We start from the raw sequence: 23,410 nt of genomic DNA, 5'->3' as shown, positions 1-23,410 counted from the left end.
GAGTCAGGCAGTAGCGCAGCGGGTTAAGCGCACATGGCGCAAAGCACAAGGACTGGTGTAAGGATCCGGTTTGAACCCTTGGCTCCCCACCTGCAGGGGAGTCGCTTCACAGGCGGTGAAGCAGGTCTGCAGGTGTCTCTCTTCCTCTCCCCCTCTCTGTCTTCCCCTCCTCTCTCCATTTCTCTCTGTCCTAGCCAACAACGATGACATCAATAACAACTACAACAATAAAACAACAAGGGCAACAAAAGGGAATAAATAAGTATTTTAAAAAAATTTTAAAAGTGAAGGAAGAGAAAAGAAAAGAGGGGAGGGGAGGGAAGGGGAGAGAGAAAAGCAAAGGAGAGGCAAACCAAAACAAATCTCAATTATGAAAGAACTAAGGTTACCAGAGAGAGTTCAAAGGGTGGAAGGGGGCCAAGGTCCTGTGGTGAAGGGGTAGCGTAATTTGGTGGTGGGTGTGGTATGGTAACATACATTTGAAGAGGGGTAAAGTCACACTGCTAAAACAATCTAAACCACTGTCACCACAATAATAATAACTGTGGAAAACTGGGAAATGTTATGCATGTACAAACTATTGTATTTACTGTTGAATGTAAAACATTAATTCCCCAATAAAGAAATTAAAAATAATAATAACAACAACGGTAAAATAACTTATCTGAGCAGCTGAGAGGTAGTACAGTGGCTGGAACACTGGACCTGGAAGCATGCGGTTCTGAGTTCAATCCCCAGAATCGCATGTGCCAGAGTGATGTTCTGGCTCTCTCTCTCTCTTGTCAATAAATCTTGAGAGAGGGAGAGAACATCTGAACAGCTAGAAAACTCAAGCTCAGTCCTGTTTAGAAACAATCTCTTATTCTTCCTTGTCACTCCAGATTCACCTACTTCCACAAAAATCCCTAACCCCCTAAGGCACCTGAGTAACATTCTATTGGTATGTTGAGAAAGTCGTGGCTCCTTTTTTTATAGAAAACCCAACAGAACAATCTTCCCACTTCCTGTTGCACACTAAAGATACTGGTTCCTTCCCTTAGCATTTCAACATAAAGAAAAATTATTGCTTAAGACACCATATTGGAAGATCCTTTCTACTACCACACCGGACATTGCTCAGGCCCAGCTAACGGAAGCAGGGCCACCTGGCAGGAGGAGTTATACCAAATCAGTGAAGACAGGGAGGGCAGCCTGCAGGAACCTAGAATGCACACATCTGTCCTCCTGGAACTCAGCACATTTGCAACCTCTCCAGAATTCCCATGTTCTCCCTTGAAAAACATGCACTTAGCATAGTTATAAATGTATAAACCGTGTAGGGAAAAAATCATGGTAATTAATGCATCTATGTCTTTATTAAAAAAATTGTTAAAAAAATAAAGTTACAAAGAACTTGCCTGTTCGTATAAATGGCACATTCCTTGTTGTTAATCTTTAAGCATTCACTGTATTTGCGAAGGGCATCTATATAGTTTCTGTCCTTGACATATTGATTTCCTTCTTCCTTAAGGGTCTTAAACATTTTTTCGTCTATAGGGCCCAAAAAAGAAAAAGAAATCAGAATATATTTATATCAGCATCTCTAAAAAATCCTAAATACATCTGTAAGTAAAATCTTCTGTTACAAATTGGATTGACCACACATCAGACAGCTAAAGTCTAAATGGAACAGAACTCTTGTAGCAAATCTAAAAGACACTTTGGCTATAAGGAAAAAATGGCTATCAAATTATGACACTTAGTTTTCTTTTTAATTACGACTTCTTTTCAAGTCATAAAATTTAACCCATTTTACCTATACTGGCAATCAGTATATATAGCATCATAATAATGATCTTATGAAAAGTTAAACAATCCTTACATGCCAGCATCCTACTTTCCTTAGAAAAAACACATCTCCTCTGTTCTCTGCTCCTGTGTAAGTAAACCCCACCGGGGCTGGTTAAATAGCTCACTTGGACAGTCTGCTGCTTTGCCATGGTGCTACCCAGATTCAAACCTGGCCCCTACCACAATGAAGAATGTTTCAGAGCTCTGATCTCTTCCACTGTCTCTTTCTACTTCTCTTGTCTTTAAAAAAGAGAGGTGGGGGAGAGGGAGAGAAAGAGAGAAAATGTAAACCCCCAAACAATCACACCCTTGGGGTAACTCTTATTCTGTTAATCAGCATATTGTGTTCCCTCAGACACAATAATCTAGTTGGTCAAAGATGAGCACCAATGAGCTGCAATGAGATTTTCTATGTCATTCTCGCTCTTTTCATGGGACTTGGGGATGAAAGGAAAGATTCTGTCATCCTGTGATATAAAAGGAATGTCAAAGAATGGTCAACAGATGGAGAGGGACCCAAAGGGAGCACTGAAGAGGAATCTGAGTCCTGGACTCAATCATTTCTGCTGCTGCTTCACCTATGGACTTTCCTACAATAGGAGCCAAGGGACAGTTTTTGCCTAAGACACCAAGACCAAGGTTTTTCTGTTCCCTGCAATCAACTGTGTACTCTTTCTTACCTGTTCTCTTGTTGTGATCATGGCTGACCACTTGCTCAGACCCATTTCCCCTTATTTAAGGGTACCTCAAGAGTCATTCAGCTGTCATCCCTCTCCTATTAAGCCCTAGGATTCAGGGAAAGTTGACCTCACTGACCAGGATCTCAGGCCTATTGACAAGAGGGGGACAGTACTGCACCATCATCAGGAGTGACTCAGGAATGTGTACATTAAATGAATGTCACCAAAAACAATGGTGTTTTTCCCCCTTTACGCAATGGTAAATGCAGATGTGGAGCAGAAAACTGCTCTTTCTAGGTCATTTCCTGAGTTCTGATGAGCAGTGGTGATTTGGCAGCTGCCAGGGCCTGTTCAATGACATGCCCCCACCCCAATGCCATCCTTTATGGCTCACGTAACAAATTTTCTGTTACTTGCAACCGAAGTCGTCGTTTTTGTTTTGTTTTTTCTTTTTCTTTTTCTTTTCTTTTGCTTCCAGGGTTATTGCCGGGCTCGGTGCCTGTACCATGAATCCACTGCTCCTGGAGGCTACTTTTTTCCTTTTGTTGTCCTTGTTGTTTTATCCTTGTTGTGGTTATTATTGTTGTTGTTATTGATTTTGTTGTTTATAGGACAGAGAGAAATGGAGAGAGGAGGGAAGACAGAGGAAGGGAGAGAAAGATAGACACCTGCAGACCTGCTTCACCACTTGTGAAGCGACTCCCTTGCCTGAGGATTCAGGGGCTCGAACCGGGATCCTTAAGCCGGTTCTTGCGCTTTGTGCCACCTGAGCTTAACCCACTGAGCTACTGCCCGTCCCCCACAACCAAAGTCTCCTAATACACACAAAGCATTAAAATTAAAGGTTTATACCTATATATTCTCATGATAAAAAATAAAAATATAGGGCAAGGATATGTGAAAAAAAAAATTTCCTGCCTAAAGCTCCTAAGCCAGAGTTGAGCACAGCTCTGGTAAAAAAAAAAAAAAAAAAAAAAAAGAAAGAAGAAAAGAAAAGATGAAAAGGAGAGAGAGAGAGGGAGGGAAGAAGGGAGGGAGGAAGGGAAGTGAAAAAAATTATCCATAACTTAAAAATTAAAAAAAAAAAATCCACTTGGGGGCCAGGGGAGTGGCATACCTGGTTAAGCGCACACTTCATAATGCACAGAGACCCAGGCTCAAGCCCCTGGTCCCCACCTGCAGGGTGAAGTAGAGCTGCAGGTGTCTCTCTGTCTCTCTCTATATATATATCACCCCCTCCCCTCTCAATTTCTCTCAGTCTCTGTCCAATAATAAGTAAATAAAATTAAAGAAGATGTCCCTTGGATTGTGTGCTGCTTTGCCATGTGAATGACCCAGGTTCAAGCCTAGCCCCCAGAGCACTGAAGGAAGCTTTGGTGCCGCAGCCTTCAGTCTCTTGTTCTCTCTCTCTCCCTCTCTGCCTTCTTTACCTCAATCTAAAAATTACCTAAATTTAATATACCCTTAAGTTCCACAATCTAGAAATCAGATGTGCTTAATTTATAGCATAAATCTAAAATGAACAAATGGGATGAAGTATCTTTTTTGAAAAAATTTTAAAAATTTATTTATTTTCCCTTTTGTTGCCCTTGTTTTTGGGGTTTTTGTTGTTGTTGTTGTTGTTGTTGTAGTTGTTGTTGTTACTGATGCCGTCGTTGTTAGATAGGACCGAGAGAAATGAAGAGGGTAGGGGAAGACAGAGAGGGGCAGAGAAAAACAGACACCTGCAGACCTGCTTCACCACCTGTGAAGTGACTCCCCTGCAGGTATCTTTTTTATGTAAGTAGTTTAATCTTTTATTTTACTTTACTTTCTTTTGCAGCAAGGCTTCATATGTGATCCCATCACTCTCAGACTGACTTTACTTCATTTTTACTTCAGATATATAGAGAGAAGCAAACAGGGAGGAAGGGCGGGGGAGGAAGGGGGAGAGAGAGAGGCGGACTCCCAGAGCTACTGCTTCACCACTATTCATGGAGCATCCTGTTGCTGTGACACTCCCATGTAATACCAGGGCTCAAACCCAAGGCTTCACACATCAGGTGAAGTGTACGCTTTACTAGATGAACTACCTCCTGATCCTTCATCTTTCATTTTAACTCACAGAAAAATTCTGCCTGATGTTTCATGTTTCAAAAGATCTAACACAAATGATAATCCCTATAGATTTTTGTATATAAGCCCTAAACAGAATATCAGAGAGGGCCCCCACCCCCACCCCGTCCCAAAGTGCTGAAATTTTTTCATCTTTTCTTCCCTCAATGTCTGTTAAGCCTCTGGTACCTTGCACTGCTCAGCTCTGGCTAATGGTGGTGCAGGGATTGAACCTGGGACTTGGGAGCCTCAGGCACGACAGTCTGTTTACATAACCATTATGCTATCTACCCTCACCCCCCACACACACACACACACATTCTATCAATAAACAAGTATGACAGAAAGCTGATCTGGAACTAGGCAATAGCTCAGCTGGTAGTATACACACCTTATTAAGCCAGAAGCCCTGGGTTCAAGTCCTTGCATCACATGAAAACACAGTGGAGAGCACCCATGGAGCTCCCTGGATGATGAAGCTGTGCTGTGAGGTTACTCTCCCTTTCCTGTGTCTGTCTGTCTGTCTGTCTCTCTTCTAGAATAGGAACAGGAAAATCAGCTCAGGGAGGGTGCTCAGCAGTGGTGCTGCACATGAGCTAGATCATGAGTTCATTCCTGGAGGAGTGGGGAAAAAAGAGAGAAAGAAAGAAAGGAAAAAGAGGGGCCCAAGCAGTGATGCACCTGGTTAAGTGCACACATTACAGTGCACAAGGAACCAAGGTTCAAGCCTCTGGTCCCTACCTGCAGGTGGAAAGCTTCACAAGTGGTGAAACAGGGCTGCAGGTATCTCTCTGTCTCTTTCTCTATATATACTCCCCTACCCTCTCAGTTTCTCTCTGTCTCTATTCAACAATAAGAAAGTAAAATAAATATTTTTTAAAAGCTGATTATACTTGTGTTTATGATTCCTTACCACATATCTACAGTATGGTGAATACGCGTATTGTTAATAAAACGAAAAAAAAACACTTTTTTTGAGCAAATGCTTTGTGACAGGATCCACTAAAATTAAGACTACGAAACTAGAAATCACCATGATTTTCCTAAGACTATTAGCTCATCTAAACACCTTCGTAAGAGCCAGGAAGATAGTTCAGCATGTCAGAGTGCAGGACTTGTGTGCCTGAGTATCTAGGTTTGATTTCTGGCACCACCATTTGTCAGAGATGAGTAGCACTCTGGCCTTTTATTAAAGTACACAAATATCTTTTAAAACAAATACAAGATGGTGTATTGCACCAAAGAAACAGACTCTGGAGTGGGGGGAGGGTTCAGGCAGACAGAAGAGGACCTAGTAGGGTTTGAATTGTTATGTGGAAAACTAAGAGATGTTACATAAGTACAAACTATTGTATTTCATTTTACTGTTAATTATAAACCATTAATTCCCCAATAAAGAAATTTTTAAAAAGAATTATATATATATATATATATATATATATATATATATATATATATATATGAAGGGAGTTGGGCGGTAGCACAGCGAGTTAAGCACACATGATGCAGAGTACAAGGACCAGCATGAGGATCCTAGTTCGAGCCCCCGGCTCCCCACCTGCAAGGGGAGTCCCTTCACAAGTGGTGAAGCAGGTCTGCAGGTGTCTATTTTTCTCTCCCCCCTCTGTCTTCCCTCTACTCTCCATTTCTCTCTGTCCTAACAACAACGATAAAACAACAAGGGCAACATAAGTGAAAAAAGTAGCCTCTAAGAGCAGTGGATCCGTAGTGCAGGCCCTGAGCCCCAGCAATAACCCTGGAGGTCCCCCCCCAAATTTTTTTTCTTTTATGATTTAAACACTTTAGCCCTATTTATTTTATATATTGTGTTGCAGAGAGCTTCATACTAATTAATTAATTAATTAATTAACACCAGAACACTGTTAAGCTCTGGCTTATGGTGGTGCAGGGAAGACTGAACTTGTGACCTTGTAGCCTCAGGCATGAAAGTCTTTTAGCATAACCATTATGCTGTTTCCCCTACATTGCATGCTACCTAAAGCTTGTTCTTCCTTTCTTATATTTTTAGTGCTAGAAGCCAAAACCAGGACCTCAGATATATGAGGCTTGTGTTCTACCATTGAGTTATATTGCTAGTCCCTTATACTTAAGGCTTATACACAGTCCCTTATACACAGTCAGTACCCGTGCTAAGTATTCTTATTATGTAGATCCTTACTTCTTCATGAGAACATTTCCCTGCACTAGTTCTGCATATTTCATCTTTTCACATACACTGAGACCCTGGAGGTATGAAACTCCCTTAAGACTCTGTCATGAAGGGTAGGAAGGTGACACAGCAGCACAGGCAGGACTTCTATGGATGAGGCCTTGGATTCAATCCCCAGCACTGCATATGCCATATTAAAAAAAAAAAAAGGCGGGGGGAAGAGGAAACAGGTTCTTGAACCCAAAACTAACCCCCAGTGTCTATGCCTATGTCCTCCTGCTTTCCTATCAACATACATTTGACTCAGAAGCCCCTCAGAAGAAAGGAGAAGACACCCCTCACCTGTGATGCCCAGTTGATGCTGACTGCGGGAATCTCCCACCTGGTCCGGGGCTGTCTCTGCAGGAGGCTGCCAAGCTCGAAGCTGCGCTGACATGGGCACAGAGGGGATAGGGGGCAATTTCTCCCGCCAGCTTGATCCATCCAGCTCCATTAAGATCCGTGTTATTCTATAAAGAAAGTAAGTGTCTCTATTGATTATTCAATTTGCTTTTTTAATGTCACTTAAAATCTGATTTAAGAGTAAGATTTACACATGCTGTATTGGTCAGAGTCCTTCCTGGAGAAAGCATAATCTTGAGCTACTTGCTGCCCAGGGAAACTGCCTTCAGGAATTTTAAAAGTTGCCACTAATGATTAACTCTAGGGGTTCTGTTTGGTTGTTTTTGTACTAGAAGAAAAAAAAAATGAATGCATTTCTTATTTATTCTTCTTATTATTAATTTTTAATGTTTCAAAAAGTAAATTCTAGGAGCCCTAGAGGAAATAGCCCATATACTATAAATATTTAATTACCAAATTTATATATTACTTGTGAGGATGATCCGAAGTACTTCGAAATCTCTATGCTCAGAAAGACACTAAAGACATATCTACAAGATTAGCTGCTGGGTGAGGGAGATAGCATAATGGTTATGTAAACCGACTATCATGCTAAATTTCCAGTTCTCAGGTTCAATCCCCCACACCACCATAAGCTAGAGCTGAGCAGTGCTCTGGCTAAATAAATAAATATTCAAAAAAAGTTTATAAGTAAGTAAATAAATAAACAAGATGTTGCTGTGAAAAAAAAAGATTAGCCGCTGAGTGAGGCCAGGTGCTGGTGCACTGGGTGAAGTACACATATTGTAAATCTGCACAAGAATGAACCTTGGGGTTCAAGCCCCCAGTCCTCACCAGTGTTGCAAATGTTTTCTTCTCTCTCCCTCCCTGTCTCTCAAATGTCTCTGTCTCTATCAAAAAGGAAAAAAATATCCACTGGGAGCAGTGGATTCATTGTGCAGGCACCAAGCCTTAGTGAAAACCCTGGTGTCAATAAAAAATAAAATAAGACTAGGGGCACACCTGGTTAAGTACACACATTACAATGCACAAGGACTCAGGTTCAAGCCCCTGGTCCCCACCTGCAGTAGGAAAGCTTCGCATATGGTGAAACAGGGCTGGAGGTGTCTCTCTGTCTCTCTCCCTATCTCCCTCTCCCCTCTTAATTTCTCTCTATCCAATAATAAATAAATAAATAATACACATTCCTTAAAAATAAAATAAAAACTAGATGCTGAAACTGATGAGGTCTAGTTGTCATGTGGAGCGATAGTCTACACCTTGTGACAGTCCACTCCAACTTTCTGGAGTGTCCTCTACTTTACAGTAAGCCCTGGCTGGCTTCTCCCTTAGGAATATACCACTCTACATTTCCTTGGGGTATGCTATCTGTGACTAATCTGTACTTTTGCTTCAGCAAATAAATCCTTGCTGCTTACAACCTCCAACACACACACACACATATATATGTGTATATATATATATACACATATATATATTCACATGTGATTAAGATACTCTTGTGTTTTTTTCATCTCTAAAATTTCCCACTGATTTTGTTTTCATATAAAGATGAAAGAAAAGGGCACAAGAGTCTCATACAAAGGCCCTTTGGTCAATGGTGTTCATTCAAGGCCATCACAAAATCCAGAGTAACACCTTCAGTGTTCACTCTTACCACTGAAGACATATCAAATGTCTTGTTTCAGTTTAGAAACAAAATCGATGTCTTTGGGGATGAATCTGGTTGTAAAATGTTGCTTCCCAAGACTGAAAAAGTTTACAAGTCACTATTAAAATGCATCCAAGTTTATTTATACACTTTGTATACTTACATAAAAACAAGTATACACATACTTTCCCTAGTTCCTCAAACTGAAATTTCCATAACAATCTTTGGTCATGATAACTAAATCTAATTTATTTTACTATAAAAAGCTAGCTTGAATATTAATATATAACCACCCATAGTGCAGAAGGAAAAGCTCTGGGGGGGGGGGGGAAGAATTCTCAAGCAAAACTTGTATTACCAGCAGAGAGGAAGGAAGAAGCAGCTGAAAAGAGATGATGTGTTGCCAGGGAGTGAATAAGTATATGCAGGGGGATTTAACATATAAGATTCCTAGAGAGGAAGAGAGGAATATGGTTAATGGAAGACAGAAACAAAAGTAAATACAGATGTTTAAATTAAAAAAATATAAAGCTGCTATTGCTTAGATGGAAAAGCAAGCATAAATATGGATAGTGAAATTTTTTTTAAATAGATAGTTTACAGAAAATATATGGCAAATCCAGAAAAAGGCTCATCTTCTTATAAAATGATTGTATCATCAGCAAGAATCATTCAATTTAAAAGGTGAAAGCATTTTTAAAGTCAACGTGCATCAAAGAGGCTTCAGTCATATGAAGCATAACACAATTATCAAAAAGCTAAACACAGAACTATCATTTAGCCAGTAATTCCACTCCTATGTGCAGACCCAGAAACCCTGAAAGCAAGATGCAAACAAAAGTCTGTGCACAAATGTACACAGCACCACTATTTACAAAAGGGAGAAGGTGAAAACAACCCAAGTATCCACGATGAATGGTTCAACAAAATGTGATCTATCCATGTGATGGAATATTATTCAGCCATAAAAAAGCTATTTATACAGGATACATCATAGATGGATCTTGAAAGGAATGCTAAGTGAAAGAAGCCAAACAAAAAAGGTACATATCCTATGATTCCATTTATATGAAATATCCAGAAAAGGTAAATCCACAGAGACAAAAAGAAAGTTAGTGGTTTCCAGGGGCTGGGAGAAGGGAGAACAAAGAGTCACTGCTTAATAGGGACAAAGTTTCCTTGTAGAGTAATGGCATGTTTTGGAATAGCTGACCTTAGAACAACTCAAGGGCTGTATAACATGTGACTTCTCCAAAGCAACTTAACGATAGCCTCCTGTTGACCAGACATTTTAGCAACATCAATTAAAATATGTTACAGGTATTACTGTATTCTTACAATAATGTAAGCTAGAGGAAGTATTAAGAAAATGATGAGAGGAAATATGTTTTCAGTACTACACTTTATCAACACAGGCAGTTCACATCATCAGTTTTTTTTTTTTTGCCTCCAGTTATCGCTGGGGCTCTGTATCTGCACTACGAATCCACTACTCCTGAAGGCTATCTTTTCCCCTTCTGTTGCCCTTGTTTTATTGTTGTAGTTATTATTGTTGTTGTCACTGTTGTCGTTGTTGGATAGGACAAAAAGAAATGGAGAGAGGAAGGGAAGACGGAGAGGGGGAGAGAAAGATAGACACCTGCAGACCTGCTTCACCACTTGTGATGCAAACCCCCCCCCCCCGCAGGTGGCAGGTGGGGAACCTGGGGCTGGAACCCTGATCAGTCCTTGCGTTTCGCGCCACGTGCACTTAACCGCTGTGCTACTGCCTCGCCCCCACATCATCAGTTTTTAAGGTGACTCATCTGCAAGTATCTACTAGTATCTGCTATAAATTTTTCTCTTTCTCAGAAGCACGTCCGCATCAAACACAAAGGTCCCCGGTGTTAACTTAAGATTTATGGAACTGTGGTAAACATAATGAAAAATATGTGAAAACCGTGAGAAGTCACTGTCTACTATGATGCGTTTACTGGAGAGATGGACTCCTCACATGGAGGTGATTCACATCACGTAGCATTTTAAGGACACTTGAGCAATTGCAGTAACAAGATGTAGTGACAAAATTAGTACAGCAGTAAGTACGCTCTACGACTCACTTCATGCAATTATGGCCTACACTTCTCTCCACAGATAGTCATGTATGGCTTACATGCATTAAGTTTTTATAAATCTTAATTTTTTATCATTAGATGAATATATCATGTGGCTCTAAATGGTAAAAAATAGGCCATTATGATAGCACACATATGAATGTGTAACACATTCACGGCACGTCTTTTTTCAGCATTTCTTTTTTTAATATATACCTTAAAAATTTTTTTTGCACTATCTTTATTTATCTATTGGACAGAGACAGCCAAAAATCTAGAGGGACGGGGGAGACAGAGAGGGAAAGAGACAAAGAGACACCTGCAGTCCTGCTTCACGTCTCGCAAAGCTTTCCCCCTGTAGATGGAGACCTGGGGCTCAAATCTGGGTCCTTGTGTATTGCTAGGTATGCCATCTCCTGGCCCCCTTTTTTCAATGTTTCTAGGCTACACAGTTCATCTGCCATTTTTAAATTTATTTTGTACAAGTCCTACTTACTTTATTGGATAGAGACACCAAGAGGGAAGGGAGAAATAGAGGGGAAGAGAGAGAGAGACAGGGAGAGACCAGCAGCATTACTTCACTGTTCACAAAGCTGCCCCCTGCAGGTGGGGACTGGGGTCTTGAACCAGATCTTGCGCACTGTAATATGTGCATTCAACCGGGTATGTTACCACTTAGTCCCAGTTGTTTTTTTTTTTATTGCCAATCCAAAAAAGCTTTCCAATATATTCACTGAAAACAATCTGTGTATATAAGGACCCATATATCTCAAACCTATGTTTTCCTAGGGTCAGATGCAGACAGAGGTGATAATAAGATTGTACTGTGATTGTAATACAAGTACCACTAAGCTGTATACTTTAAAATAATGAATTTCATGTTATGTACATTATTTTTTTTTAAAAAAAATAGTAATTTTGGGGGAGTTGGGTGGTAGCACAGCGGGTTAGGTGCACGTGGCGCAAAGCGCAAGAACCGGCGTAAAGAACCCGGTTCAAGCCCCCGGTTCCCCACCTGCAGGGGAGTCCCTTCACAGGCGGTGAAGCAGGTCTGCAGGTGTCTGTCTTTCTCTCCCCCTCTCTGTCTTCCCCTCCTCTCTCCATTTCTCTCTGTCCTATCCAACAACAACGACATCAATAATGACAATAATAACTGTAACAACAATAAAAATTAAAAAAAAAACACAAGGGCAACTAAATTTAAAATAATTTTTAAAAATAGTAATTTCTTATTTTAAATTTCTAGAATTACCTTTATTTATTGGCTAGAGACAGCCTGAAACCAAGAGGATAGGGGGAGATAGAGAGAGACACCTGCAGCCCTACTTCACCACTTGTGAAGCTTTTCGCCTGCAGGTGGGGAAATCAACGGCTTGAACCCTGGTCCTTGTGCACTGTAATGCGTGTGCTTAACTAGCTGTGCCACCACATGGCCCCTGCACATTCTTTTTTTATAGTTTATTTATTTATTTATTTTTGGATAGTGACAAAGAGAAATTGAGAAGCGGGAGACAGAAAGGAAGAGAAAGAGACACATGAAGCTTTCCCCTACAGGTGGGACGAGAGGCTTGAACCCAGGTATCTGAACATTGTAATGTGTGCTAGCTAAGGTGTGTACCACTGGCCCCCTGTTATGTACACTCAGTTCAACTATTTTTAGGTCTTAACTGGGACTTTACTGCTCCAAGCTGACCTTTTCAGATAGAAAGAAAAAGAGACAGAGAGGTGATCCTCTGTAAACTTGAAGTTTCAAACTGAAATAATGCTCCTATGAGAGAACTGTCTTCCAGCTACAGGAAGACATATATAACGGCACATAACTGACGTTCTCCTGTTCTCCACTGGCTTCTCCTTCAGCGCAGCTAGCAATGGAATCCTTTTGTTGAAGGTTGGGCAAAAGAGAATGACTCTGCTGCTCTCTGTTCTTGTTTACTCAGCTGACTCCTGTGGGACTGGCCACGCACCCCGGGTCTGATGAGAACTTGGAAAAACAATCCCTGACCTCTGTGACACCCTTAAGTCCCACACAACACACACACCCCTAACGTACTAACAAATTTTCATACTTTGGGATAATCTGCTTTATATATATTTTTTTCTCCCTGCCTATATTCTAGATTATCTAAAAAACAAAAAATAAAAAATAAATCATTTCCCCCTTCTATGTTTTGGGGAGATGCAGGGATGCTAGACACCAATACAGGGCACGGACTAACACAAATACCTGAGAAAATCATAATTTGGACAAATGTAGTCAGAGCATCATATAAATACCGACAAATGCCATCTAATTAGTAATCTCCAAATTGTACCAGAAAGCAAATGTGTGCAGGCTGAAAATTCTTACATCCTCATTCTTACTCAGATGATAAATAAAATTATGTCCAAGTTCTTTGCTATTTCACCATTAAACATTATAACTCGTCCGAGAGGACTGTCTAGTTGCAAAGCTATATAGTACAAATATCTTGCAGGCTCATGAAGACATCCATCATCCTGAGGACACACAACAGACATGTCAGAATATGTCCACTGACAGAATATGTCCACTGACAGATGCTATGATCAGGAAATCTGAAAATCCTACAGGAGAAGATTCAACATGGCAATTCCCAACCATAATTCTGGGTTACATTCTACAATTACTACTGATTTACATCATCAATGAAAATATTTTCCTAAAATACTGAAAAATCAGTTCTCCTTTTGAGCAGCAAAGGAAAGCTATACACCCTGTGGAATTAAGAAATAAGTAAGTGACTGTGATAACAAACAAACTAGTAAACACATATTTTAGGTTTTAGAAAAGTATTGTGGGGTTAGAAATTAAGTCCCAAAGAGAGTCATTTGATTTTGATGGAGTGGAAGAAGGCATTCTAGTAAAGTAAACAGCTGAGAACACATCCACATTTTGATATCATTCTTGAAAGGGGCGGGGAGAATATAATTCCATTACAAAACTAGCCCTAAGGTAGCTGCCTCAGATCAGGTTACCTGTTAATACTGTCATTTGCTAGCTGGACTCCATAGTCTATTTGCAACACTGTTTTGTAATCCACGTAAGCTTTCTGATACTGTTCTAAAGTTTCACAGGCCATTGCTCGTCTCAGAAGAGGTTTCAGTGAGAATGGATGAAGTTCCAGAGACCTAAAGAAGGCAAAAAGTTTACATGTTAGTTGCTTTGAGAAACTACTCTTTTTTGAAACTAAAAGCATATATACACTACAACACTGACTCTCAAATAAGAAACTTCCGGAATTTCATGTCGGAACCTGGTGACATATCCGAAAGGCAAACCAGGAGTAGCAAAGCAATCAAATCTGTGATTACTTCCTTTCTTTTAATCCAGTTCCAAAGCACTCTCCCCCCCCCCCCCCCCGCTGAGATTAAGCTCCCAGGCTGCAGGCATTTGGTTTCACTCCCCTTTCCCTCTCCCAAATTCCCCTCCCCAGTGCCTTCTCACTCCACCAATGTGTGGCCATAACAAAACCCAGGAGAGCACCAGGCAGAGCAGGCTTTCAAACAGATCCTTGTTGTTAAGGGAGTAAAAGGAAAATTCTTATTTCCATCTACGTATTCAATGAGGCACAGAAACATATTACAGGGAGTGGAGACACCACCTGGCTTGAGCTCTGCAAGGAGACTGCTTCAAAACTGGGAAGTTCAGGTGAGGCCACTAGGTTCCAGATACTACCATGATGCCAATCAGACTTCCCTGGAAAGACAACCCCACCAATGTGTCCTGGAACCCCGCTTCCCCAGAGCCCCACCCCACTAGGGAAAGAGAGAGACAGGCTGGGAGTATGGATCAACCTGCCAACGCCCATGTTCAGTGGGGAAGCAATTACAGAAGCCAGACACAGAAGCACCTTCCGCACCCCATAATGATCCTGGGTCATTATCTCAGAGGGATAAAGAACAGGAAAGCTATCAGGGGAGGGGATGAGATATGGAGTTCTGGGGGTTGGAAATGTGTGGAATTGTACCCCTCTTATCTTATGGTCTTGTCAATATTTCTATTTTATAAATAAAAATTATAAAATTAGGGAGTCCAGCGGTAGTGCAGCGGGTTAAGCGCACGTGGCGCAAAGCCCAAGGACTGGTGTAAGGATCCCGGTTCACAGTCGGTGAAGCAGGTCTGCAGGTGTCTATCTTTCTCTCCCCCACTCTTTCTTCCCCTCTTCTCCCCATTTCTCTCTGTCCTATCCAATATCGACGACAACAATAAATATATATATAATTTAAAAAATTAAAAAAGAAACGTTACATTTTGAAAATCATCTCTCTGATATATAATATGAATTGTTTTGATTTATTTGCTGCTGAAGGGCTTCAGAAACAGATCAGTGACAATGAAGGAGCTAAAATTATGAGCTTTCTCCTTACACTTTTTAGCCTATGAATTATTTCCAGTGTCAACAGAGATGTATTTCAATGTCATGTTTTTGAAAATCAGCAGGGACATATACACAAGATAACCCACTAATGAGTCTCTGCACTAGAGTGTTCACCCTGGAGAGGCACATTTGCTCTTCTTGTTCAGTCATTAAATTGTTAACAGTAGTTCATGTAGCAGATACTTGATGTGCATGAAGGAGGCTTAATTTGTCTCCCCACCCCCAATACTCTTAAGAGATCTTCTAGCAGTTCCTGCAGAGACAGACCAGACAAAGAGGAAACATGACCAAGCATCTGCTTACACTGTTGTCTTCTCACCTAATCGATTCTCACAACCCTGCGAGGTACAATTAATGCGCTTGGGGCCAGGAGATAGCTCATCTGGTAGAGCAGACACTTTCCCATCCCAAAAGGTCTAGTTTGAGCCCATAGGAGCAGGAGCACCATACAAAGGGCGAGGTTCATAAGTGGTAGCGCTACAAAAATGTCTCTTCTTCCCCTCCCCTTTCTCTCTCTCTCTCTCTCTCTCTCTTTCTCTCTTTCTCTCTCTCCCTGTCTCTCACCTTACCTCTGGAAAAAAATTTTTTTTCAAGAGCCAGGTGGTGGTGCACCTGGCTGAGCAAATATATTACAATGCACAAGGAAGGACCTGGGTTCAAGCCTCTAGTCAGTCCCCACCTACAGAAGAGAAATTTTATGAGCAATGAAGCAGTGCTGCAGGTGTCTCTGTTTCTATCTCCCTTTGTCTCTAGATTTGTGTCTCTCCTGGAGATGTATCCTAAGGAAACAAATACATCCATCCAAAGAGATCTGTTTATGCCTATGTTCATAGCAGCATAATTTGTAACAGCCAAAACTTGGAAGCAGGGAGTCGGGTAGTAGCGCAGCGGGTTAAGCACAGGTGGCGAGAAGAGCAAAGGCCAGCAAAGGATCCCGGTTTGAGCCCCCAGCTCCCCACCTGCAGGGAGTCACTTCACAGGCAGTGTCTATCTTTCTCTCCCCCTCTGTCTTCCCCTCTTCTCTCCATTTCTCTCTGCCCTATCTAACAACGAGGACAACAATAATAACTACTACAACAACAATAAAAACAAGGGCAACAAAAGGGAAAATAAATAAAAATTTTTTAAAAACCTGGAAGCAGCCCAGGTGCCTAACAACAGATGAGTGGCTGAGAAAGTTATGATATATATATATACATACACATATATATAGTGAAATATAACTCAGCTAGTAAAAATGAATTCACCTTCACCTCATCTTAGATGAAGCTTGAAGGAATTATGTTAAATGAGCTAAGCCATAAAGAGAAAGATGAATATCTCATGCCTGAGGCTCCAAAGTCCCAGGTTCAACCCTCCCATCACCATAAGCCAGAGTTGAGCAGTGCTCTGTTAAAAAAAGAGAGAGAGACGGAGTCGGGCAGTAACACAGCAGGTTAAGCACACATGGCGCAAAGTGCAAGGACCAGCTCAAAGACCCCGGCTCTCCACCTGCAGGGGGGCTCCTTCACAGGGGGTGAAGCAGGTCTGCAGGTGTCTATCTTTCCCACTCTGTCCTCCCCTCCTCTCTCCATTTCTCTGTCCTATCCAACAACATCAACAAAAATAACTATAACAACAATAAAAAGGGCAACAAAAGGGAAAATACTTTAAAAAATTAATAAAAAAAAGAGGAGATAATGATGAAGATGAATATAGGATGATTATAGAACGTAAGAAACAAGAACATAAAGGGGAAACACAAAGTAAAAGTTTGCTCTGTATTATACCAAAACAAAGAACTCTGGGGGAGGGGGACAGGGAGACGGGTGGGGGGGGTAAGAGGGGCTTTTCACCTGGTACATGATGATAGAAAAGAAACGAAGCTGGAGGTGAGAATATCCTGATAGGTGAGAATATCCTGATAGGTGAGACACCTATCATGGGGGTGATGAGAAATTCTACCCCTGTGTCAACAACTACAGGGCAGACCATTAGCCTCCTAATAATATATGTAAGTATAAATTATATATGTATATATATGTAAAAGATTAATTTAAAAAGTTAAAAAAAATTTTTTCAAGGATAGCCTCATGGAAAAAAGACCCTCATGCCTGGGGCTCCAAAGACCCAGGTTCAATCCCCAGAGCACCATATGCCAGAGCTGAGCAGCTCAACAGTGCTATGGAAGAAGAAGAAGAAGAAGAAGAAGGAGAAGGAGAAGGAGAAGGAGAAGGAGAAGGAGAAGGAGGAGAAGGAGGAGAAGGGGAAGAAGAAGGAGAAGAAGATGAAGGAGAAGAAGATGAAGAAGAAGAAGATGAAGAAGAAGGAGGAGAAAGAAATTGTACTTATCTTTTAAATCATGACTTCCCTATGGGGGGAGGGGAGATGAAAGACAACTACCAGATGGTTTTACTCATATGTGGAATCTAGAAGTTGAAACACATTAACTTGGAAAAACAAACAAAAACAAAACAGCAGTAAACAAAATGTCTCTAAGACTGAGAACAGTGACGGCTATCACGGGGAGGATGGGGCACAAAACTTCAGTGGTGAGTGCAGGGTAGAACAATTAGATTAATAATGTAATCTTACACTCTTGTAAACCACGAATAGTCACAGATTTTAAAAAACAGCTTGAAAAAGTAATGTGCTCATTTTGTAGGTGAGGATACTGAGAGACACATGGGGGTAAACCAACCCACGGGCCAAGGGTTTTTTTTTTTTTTTGGTTTTGGTTTTTCTTTTACTGGGGGTGGGGGGAATTAATGGTTTACAGTTGGCAGTAAAATACAGTAGTCTGTACATGTGTAACATTTCTCAGTTTTCCACATAATGATCTAACCTCCCCATCCAGTCCTCCTCTGCCATCATGTCCCAGGACCTGAACACTTCCCTACCCCACCCCCCGGCCCCAGAGTCTTTTACTTTGGTGCAATACACCACTTTTTTTTTAAGGGTTATCTGGCGTATGTATGTATGTATGTATTGCCACCAGGATTATTGCTGGGGCGTGGTGTCTGCATAATGAATCCACCGTTCCCAGCAGCCATTTTTCCTTTGTTCTGTCCTTCTTTCCTTCCTTCCTTCCTTCCTTCCTTCCTTCCTTCCTTTCTTTCTTTCTTTCTTTCTTAGGACAGGGAATGGAGAAGGGAGGGGTGTTAAGAAAGGAGGGAGGGGGAGTCGGGCGGTAGCGCAGCGGGTTAAGCGCAGGTGGCGCAAAGCACAAGGATCGGCATAAGGATCCCGGTTCGAGCCCCGGCTCCCCACCTGCAGGGGAGTCGCTTCACAGGCGGTGAAGCAGGTCTGCAGGTGTCTATCTTTCTCTCCTCCTCTCTGTCTTCCCCTCCTCTTTCCATTTCTCTCTGTCCTATCCAACAACGACAACAATAATAATAACTACAACAATAAAACAACAAGGGCAACAAAGGGAATAAATAAAATAAATATTAAAATAAATAAATAAAATTTTAAAAAAGAATACTACTCAGCTATTAAAAATGGTGACTTCACCATTAATAAAAAAAAAAAAAAGGAAAGGAGGGAGTGGGGAGAGAGAGAGATGGAGAGAGAGAAACCTGCTGACCTGCTTCACTGCTTGTGAAACTTCCCTCCTGTATGTGGGAAGTAGGGGCTTGAACCCAGGTCCCTAAGCACCCTAATGTGTGAGCTCAACCGGGCCATTGTTACTTTAGTTTTAATTTTTTATAAATAATTTAATATGTCAGTGCTTTTCTTTTCTTTCTTTTCTTTTTTTTTGCCTCCAGGGTTATTGCTGGGGTTCGGTGTCTGCAGGACGAATCCATTGCTCCCAGAGGCTATTTTTTCCCTTTTATTGCACTTGTTATTGTTGCTGTTGTCGTTGTTGGATAGGAGAGAGAAATTGAGAGGGGAGGGGAAGACAGAAAGGGGGAGAGAAAGATAAACACTTGTAGACACGCTTCATCGCGCGTCAGTGCTTTTCAATGTAAGATACAGAAAGGCAAGGGCATATTGCCTGTTTGAAAACCCCATTATATTCTAGTGTCTAGATAAAAGGCACTCAACAAATACGCCCTGAATGAGCTTTCAGGGCCACATTCTTCCTGCCACCAAGCAGAAAAATCACTCATGTAAGCTCAGACCTACAGGGATGCAGAGGCTACAAAGGCTATGCTGAATATGGGCCCCAGATTAAATTCATGGGGTTTACAGTTATCAATATTTATACACTTTTCCCATATTTGGGAGCTACTCTCTTCCCTGATCCAGCTTTCTAGTCCTTTTTCCAACTATGACACCATCTCCCCAGATAATAACCTGAGTCCACCTGCATGTTAGCTGTCAGACTCAGGCAAAAACTAATAAAGTCATGGGCCCCTTGGAATATACCTAAAATAGACCTACTAGATTTTTCCAAAACGGAGACCCTAAATCTTCATCTGCAATACTCTTGCCTTTAGGTTCATGATTAGTCAACAATTTGGTCTGCTTTATATATTAACTCTTTTTCAGCCACCAGGTTCCAAATGCTACCATGATGCCAATTGGACTTCCCTAGGTAGATGACCCCACCATGTGTCCTGGAGCCACACCTCCAGAGCTCTGTCCTACTAGAGAAAGAGAGAAACAGGTTGGGAGTATGGATCGACCTGCCAATGCCCATGTTCAGTGGGGAAGCAATTACAGAAGCCAGACCTTCCACCTTCTGCACCCCATAATGATCCTGGGTCCATACTTCCAGGGGGGTAAAGAATAGGAAAGCTATCAAGGGAGGGGATGAAATATGGAGTTCTGGGAACTGGAATTCTGTGGAAATGTACCACCCTTATCCTATGCTCTTGTCAATATTTTCATTTTATAAATAAAATTTTAAAAAATCACTCTGTAGTATCATAGGTTTTTACATTTCTTCTATAATAGTTATCTGCTACTTCTGTAATCACCTAAAGCTATGCTATTTAAATTAGGGGTCGGGAGATAGTTCACCCAATTGAGTACAGCCTTACCATGCCCTGGCTTTGAGCTCTGGTTTTAGGGATGTACCACACGAACAGTAGAACAATGCTGAGCTATCTCTCTTCTATGTCTGTGTCTTTCCTTTTCTAAATAAAAAAAAAAGGTTGGGGAGTCGGGCAATAGTGCAGCAGGTTAAGCGCAGGTGGCATAAAACGTAAGGATCATCTTAAAGATCCCAGTTCTAGCCCCCGGCTCCCCACCTGCAGGGGAGTCCCTTCCCTGGTGGTGAAGCAGGTCTGCAGGTGTCTTTCTCTCCCCTTCTCTGTCTTCCCCTCTTCTCTCCATTTCTCTCTGTCCTATCCAACAACGACAACAATAATAATAACTACAACAATAAAACAAAAAGGGCAACAAAAAGGAATAAATAAATAAATATTAAAAAAAAAAGTTGGGTCCAGGAGACCACGCAAATGCATCATGTATCTGTGAAGCCCTGAGATCATTCCTAGAACCACATTAAAAAAAAAAAAAAAAAGACAAAAGATTAAAATCAAGTGAAAGTATTTGAATCCTGGAAAATATATCTTCAGATATCAGAATCTGTATACCTGCCTTAAATCTAGCTTCATGTAATACTCACTGGACACTAAGACACAGATTTAAATGTGTTTCCTTCTAACACCACCTGACCCCCTGCAGACTTCACATGTTGGTGGCTCTATCCACTGGAGATGGCATGCAAGCTAAAACTGAATGAAATGATGTATTTACTGCTTAGTACTCACCAGCTTTGTAAATTGCAAAGCTTATTCTCTCTGACTAAAATCCTAAAAATAAATCTTGAAGTTTAAATAGAAATTCCAATAAAGAAAAAAACAAGAGGGAGGGAGTACAAACTCTGAAACCAGAACTTGTATAAACTTAACACAGTGAAGACTCTTAGGAGTGTGTCAGTTGTGTTAGAGGAGCAAAAAGGACTGAACAATTTTTGGTGGTGTTCAGCTAACCTGAAAAGGTTCTCTGACAGTTGGGAGGAGTAACAATTCTCAAGTTTATAGACAGTTGTGAGAATATAAAGCAATGTCTAGAATAATGATTTAAAATTTTTGCTCGGCCATTACAAACCTTCTTCATGTGTCACTTAGAAGCTTAAATGAGACACTCAGAGAAGCTACAGTGAGGAGAGGGACAGGGTTGGAGGCCCCTGAGTACCTCCGTATCTCCTCTTCCACCCCAAGTGAGTCTTCAAACAGACCCCTGGAAAACACCTTTGAGTAAGTGCCTCAAAGTAGGTTTCTGGAATTTACACACTCAAAAGATTTTATGTGTTTATTAACACAAGGCAGGCAGAGAGAGAACACTATGCGTCACTCCAGTACACGGGATACCAGAGACGGAACTTGGCCTCATGCTTCCTTCCAAGTTTTACACCTACTCACTGCTCCACCTCCAGAACCTGAATTTTTTTTTTTTTTTAATTTATTCCCTTTTGTTGCCCTTGTTGTTTTATTGTTGTAGTTATTATTGTTGTTGTCGTCATTGTTGGATAGGACAGAGAGAAACGGAGAGAGATGGGGAAGACAGAGAGGGGGAGAGAAAGATAGACACCTGCAGACCTGCTTCACCGCCTGTGAAGCGACTCCCCTGCAGGTGGGGAGCCGGGGTTTGAACCGGGATCCTTATGCCAGTCCTTGTGCTTTGCGCCACCTGCGCTTAATCCGCTGCGCTACAGCCCGACTCCCCAGAACCTGAATTTTTAATACTTAAAAATCAAATAGAATTTCTTAAAAACACGTTTTTTCTATTAAATTTATATTTATTTTCCCTTTTGTTGCCATTGTTTTTTATTATTATTGTTGTAGTTATAGTTGTTGATGGCGTTGTTGTTGGATAGGACAAAGTGAAATTGAGAGGAGAGGAAGACAAAGAGGGAGAGAGAAAGACACCTGCAGACCTGCTTCATCGCCTGTGAATCGACTCCCCTGCAGGCAGGGAGCTAGGGTCTCGAACCGGGATCCTTATGCTGGTCCTTGCACTTTGTGCCATGTGCGCTTAACCTGCTGCACTACTGCCCGAATCTCATAAGTTTTTTTAAAGCTATTTTTTTTTTATCATGTTGGGGGGGGTAATGACTTACAGTGCAGTCACTGACACACTGGTATACTTTCTCATCTCCTTGTGAACGTTCTCTGCAGAACACTCTCACCCACCCGCAACCTCGGTCCCTCTACATCATCATGCACCAGGACCCAATGCTGCTTTTCAGTCCCTCCCTTTGCTCTGATATAGTAAACCATGACCAGTCCATCATTCACTTTGTATCTCCCACCCCATCCCATCCTTATTTATTAAATCCCATCTATAAGTGAGACCATTTGGTAACTGTCCTCTTTTTGGCTTATCTCACTTAATGTGATGTCTTCAAGTCCTATCAATGATAATACAAAGGAGATGGCCTCATCATTTTTAACAGATGAGTAGTATTCCATCATGTATATATACGACATTTTTTTTTTTAGCCACTCATCTGTCATTGGACATCTGGGATGCTTCCAAGTTTTTGGCTATGACCAACTATGGTACTATGAACATAGGTGTACACAGACATCTTCTAAACAAAAACATAGGTGTTTTTGTTTCTTTTGAGTAAATCCCTAGGAGAGAAATTGCTAGGTCAGAAAGTAGGTCCATTTCTAATGTTTTGGGACGTTTTCAGACTGTTTCCCATAAGAGTTGAACCAATTCAGACTCCCACCCCATTCTTATTATTTAAGCCCCACCTATAAGTGAGACCATAAGTGTCCCTTAAAATATTATTTTCATAAATCTTATCTATGAAAGTTATTTTATAAGCTTCCCCTGACTTTAACTTTTGACTTTTCAATGCTTAACTTTTGCTACCACTTTCTTGTAATAAAGACTCAAGGAACACCAAACAACTTTCCAAGGAAAAAAGATAACTAGTTGAAAAACTACAATAGGCTTTCTGAGGTGAAAATTCAGTCATACTTCTGATTATAAGTCATTCCTAGTTCATAGATATTTGAGACATCCACAGCTCAACATGCTTATAAAACTATAAACTGTGATTTCACATGCATTATAATGATCATGAAAATCACTACTTTAACTGTAAACTTAATCTCCCTACCTAAAAAGTTAAAAATAAAAAAAAG

General features: G+C 41.0%; 1 protein-coding gene across 3 annotated transcripts in view; it reads right to left on the bottom strand.

Annotated features, from left to right (window-relative positions):
* SPAG1 (sperm associated antigen 1) overlaps positions 1 to 23,410 on the bottom strand; it is an 89,831-nt gene that overhangs the window by 12,515 nt on the left and 53,906 nt on the right. For all 3 annotated transcript variants that reach the window (XM_060196020.1, XM_060196019.1, XM_060196021.1), the window contains exons 13-15: positions 13,915 to 14,067; positions 7,117 to 7,283; positions 1,398 to 1,530 (exon numbers count right to left, since the gene is read on the bottom strand). In XM_060196020.1, the coding sequence (XP_060052003.1) occupies positions 1,398 to 1,530; positions 7,117 to 7,283; positions 13,915 to 14,067 (453 nt within the window). The remainder of the gene's footprint in view (positions 1 to 1,397; positions 1,531 to 7,116; positions 7,284 to 13,914; positions 14,068 to 23,410) is intronic.

The sequence above is a fragment of the Erinaceus europaeus genome, chromosome 8 (genome assembly GCF_950295315.1).
Source record: "Erinaceus europaeus chromosome 8, mEriEur2.1, whole genome shotgun sequence".
Classification (NCBI taxonomy): Eukaryota; Metazoa; Chordata; class Mammalia; order Eulipotyphla; family Erinaceidae; genus Erinaceus; species Erinaceus europaeus.
The sequence above is the reverse complement of the archived record's forward strand: the minus strand, read 5'-3'. Positions and strand labels throughout refer to the sequence as shown.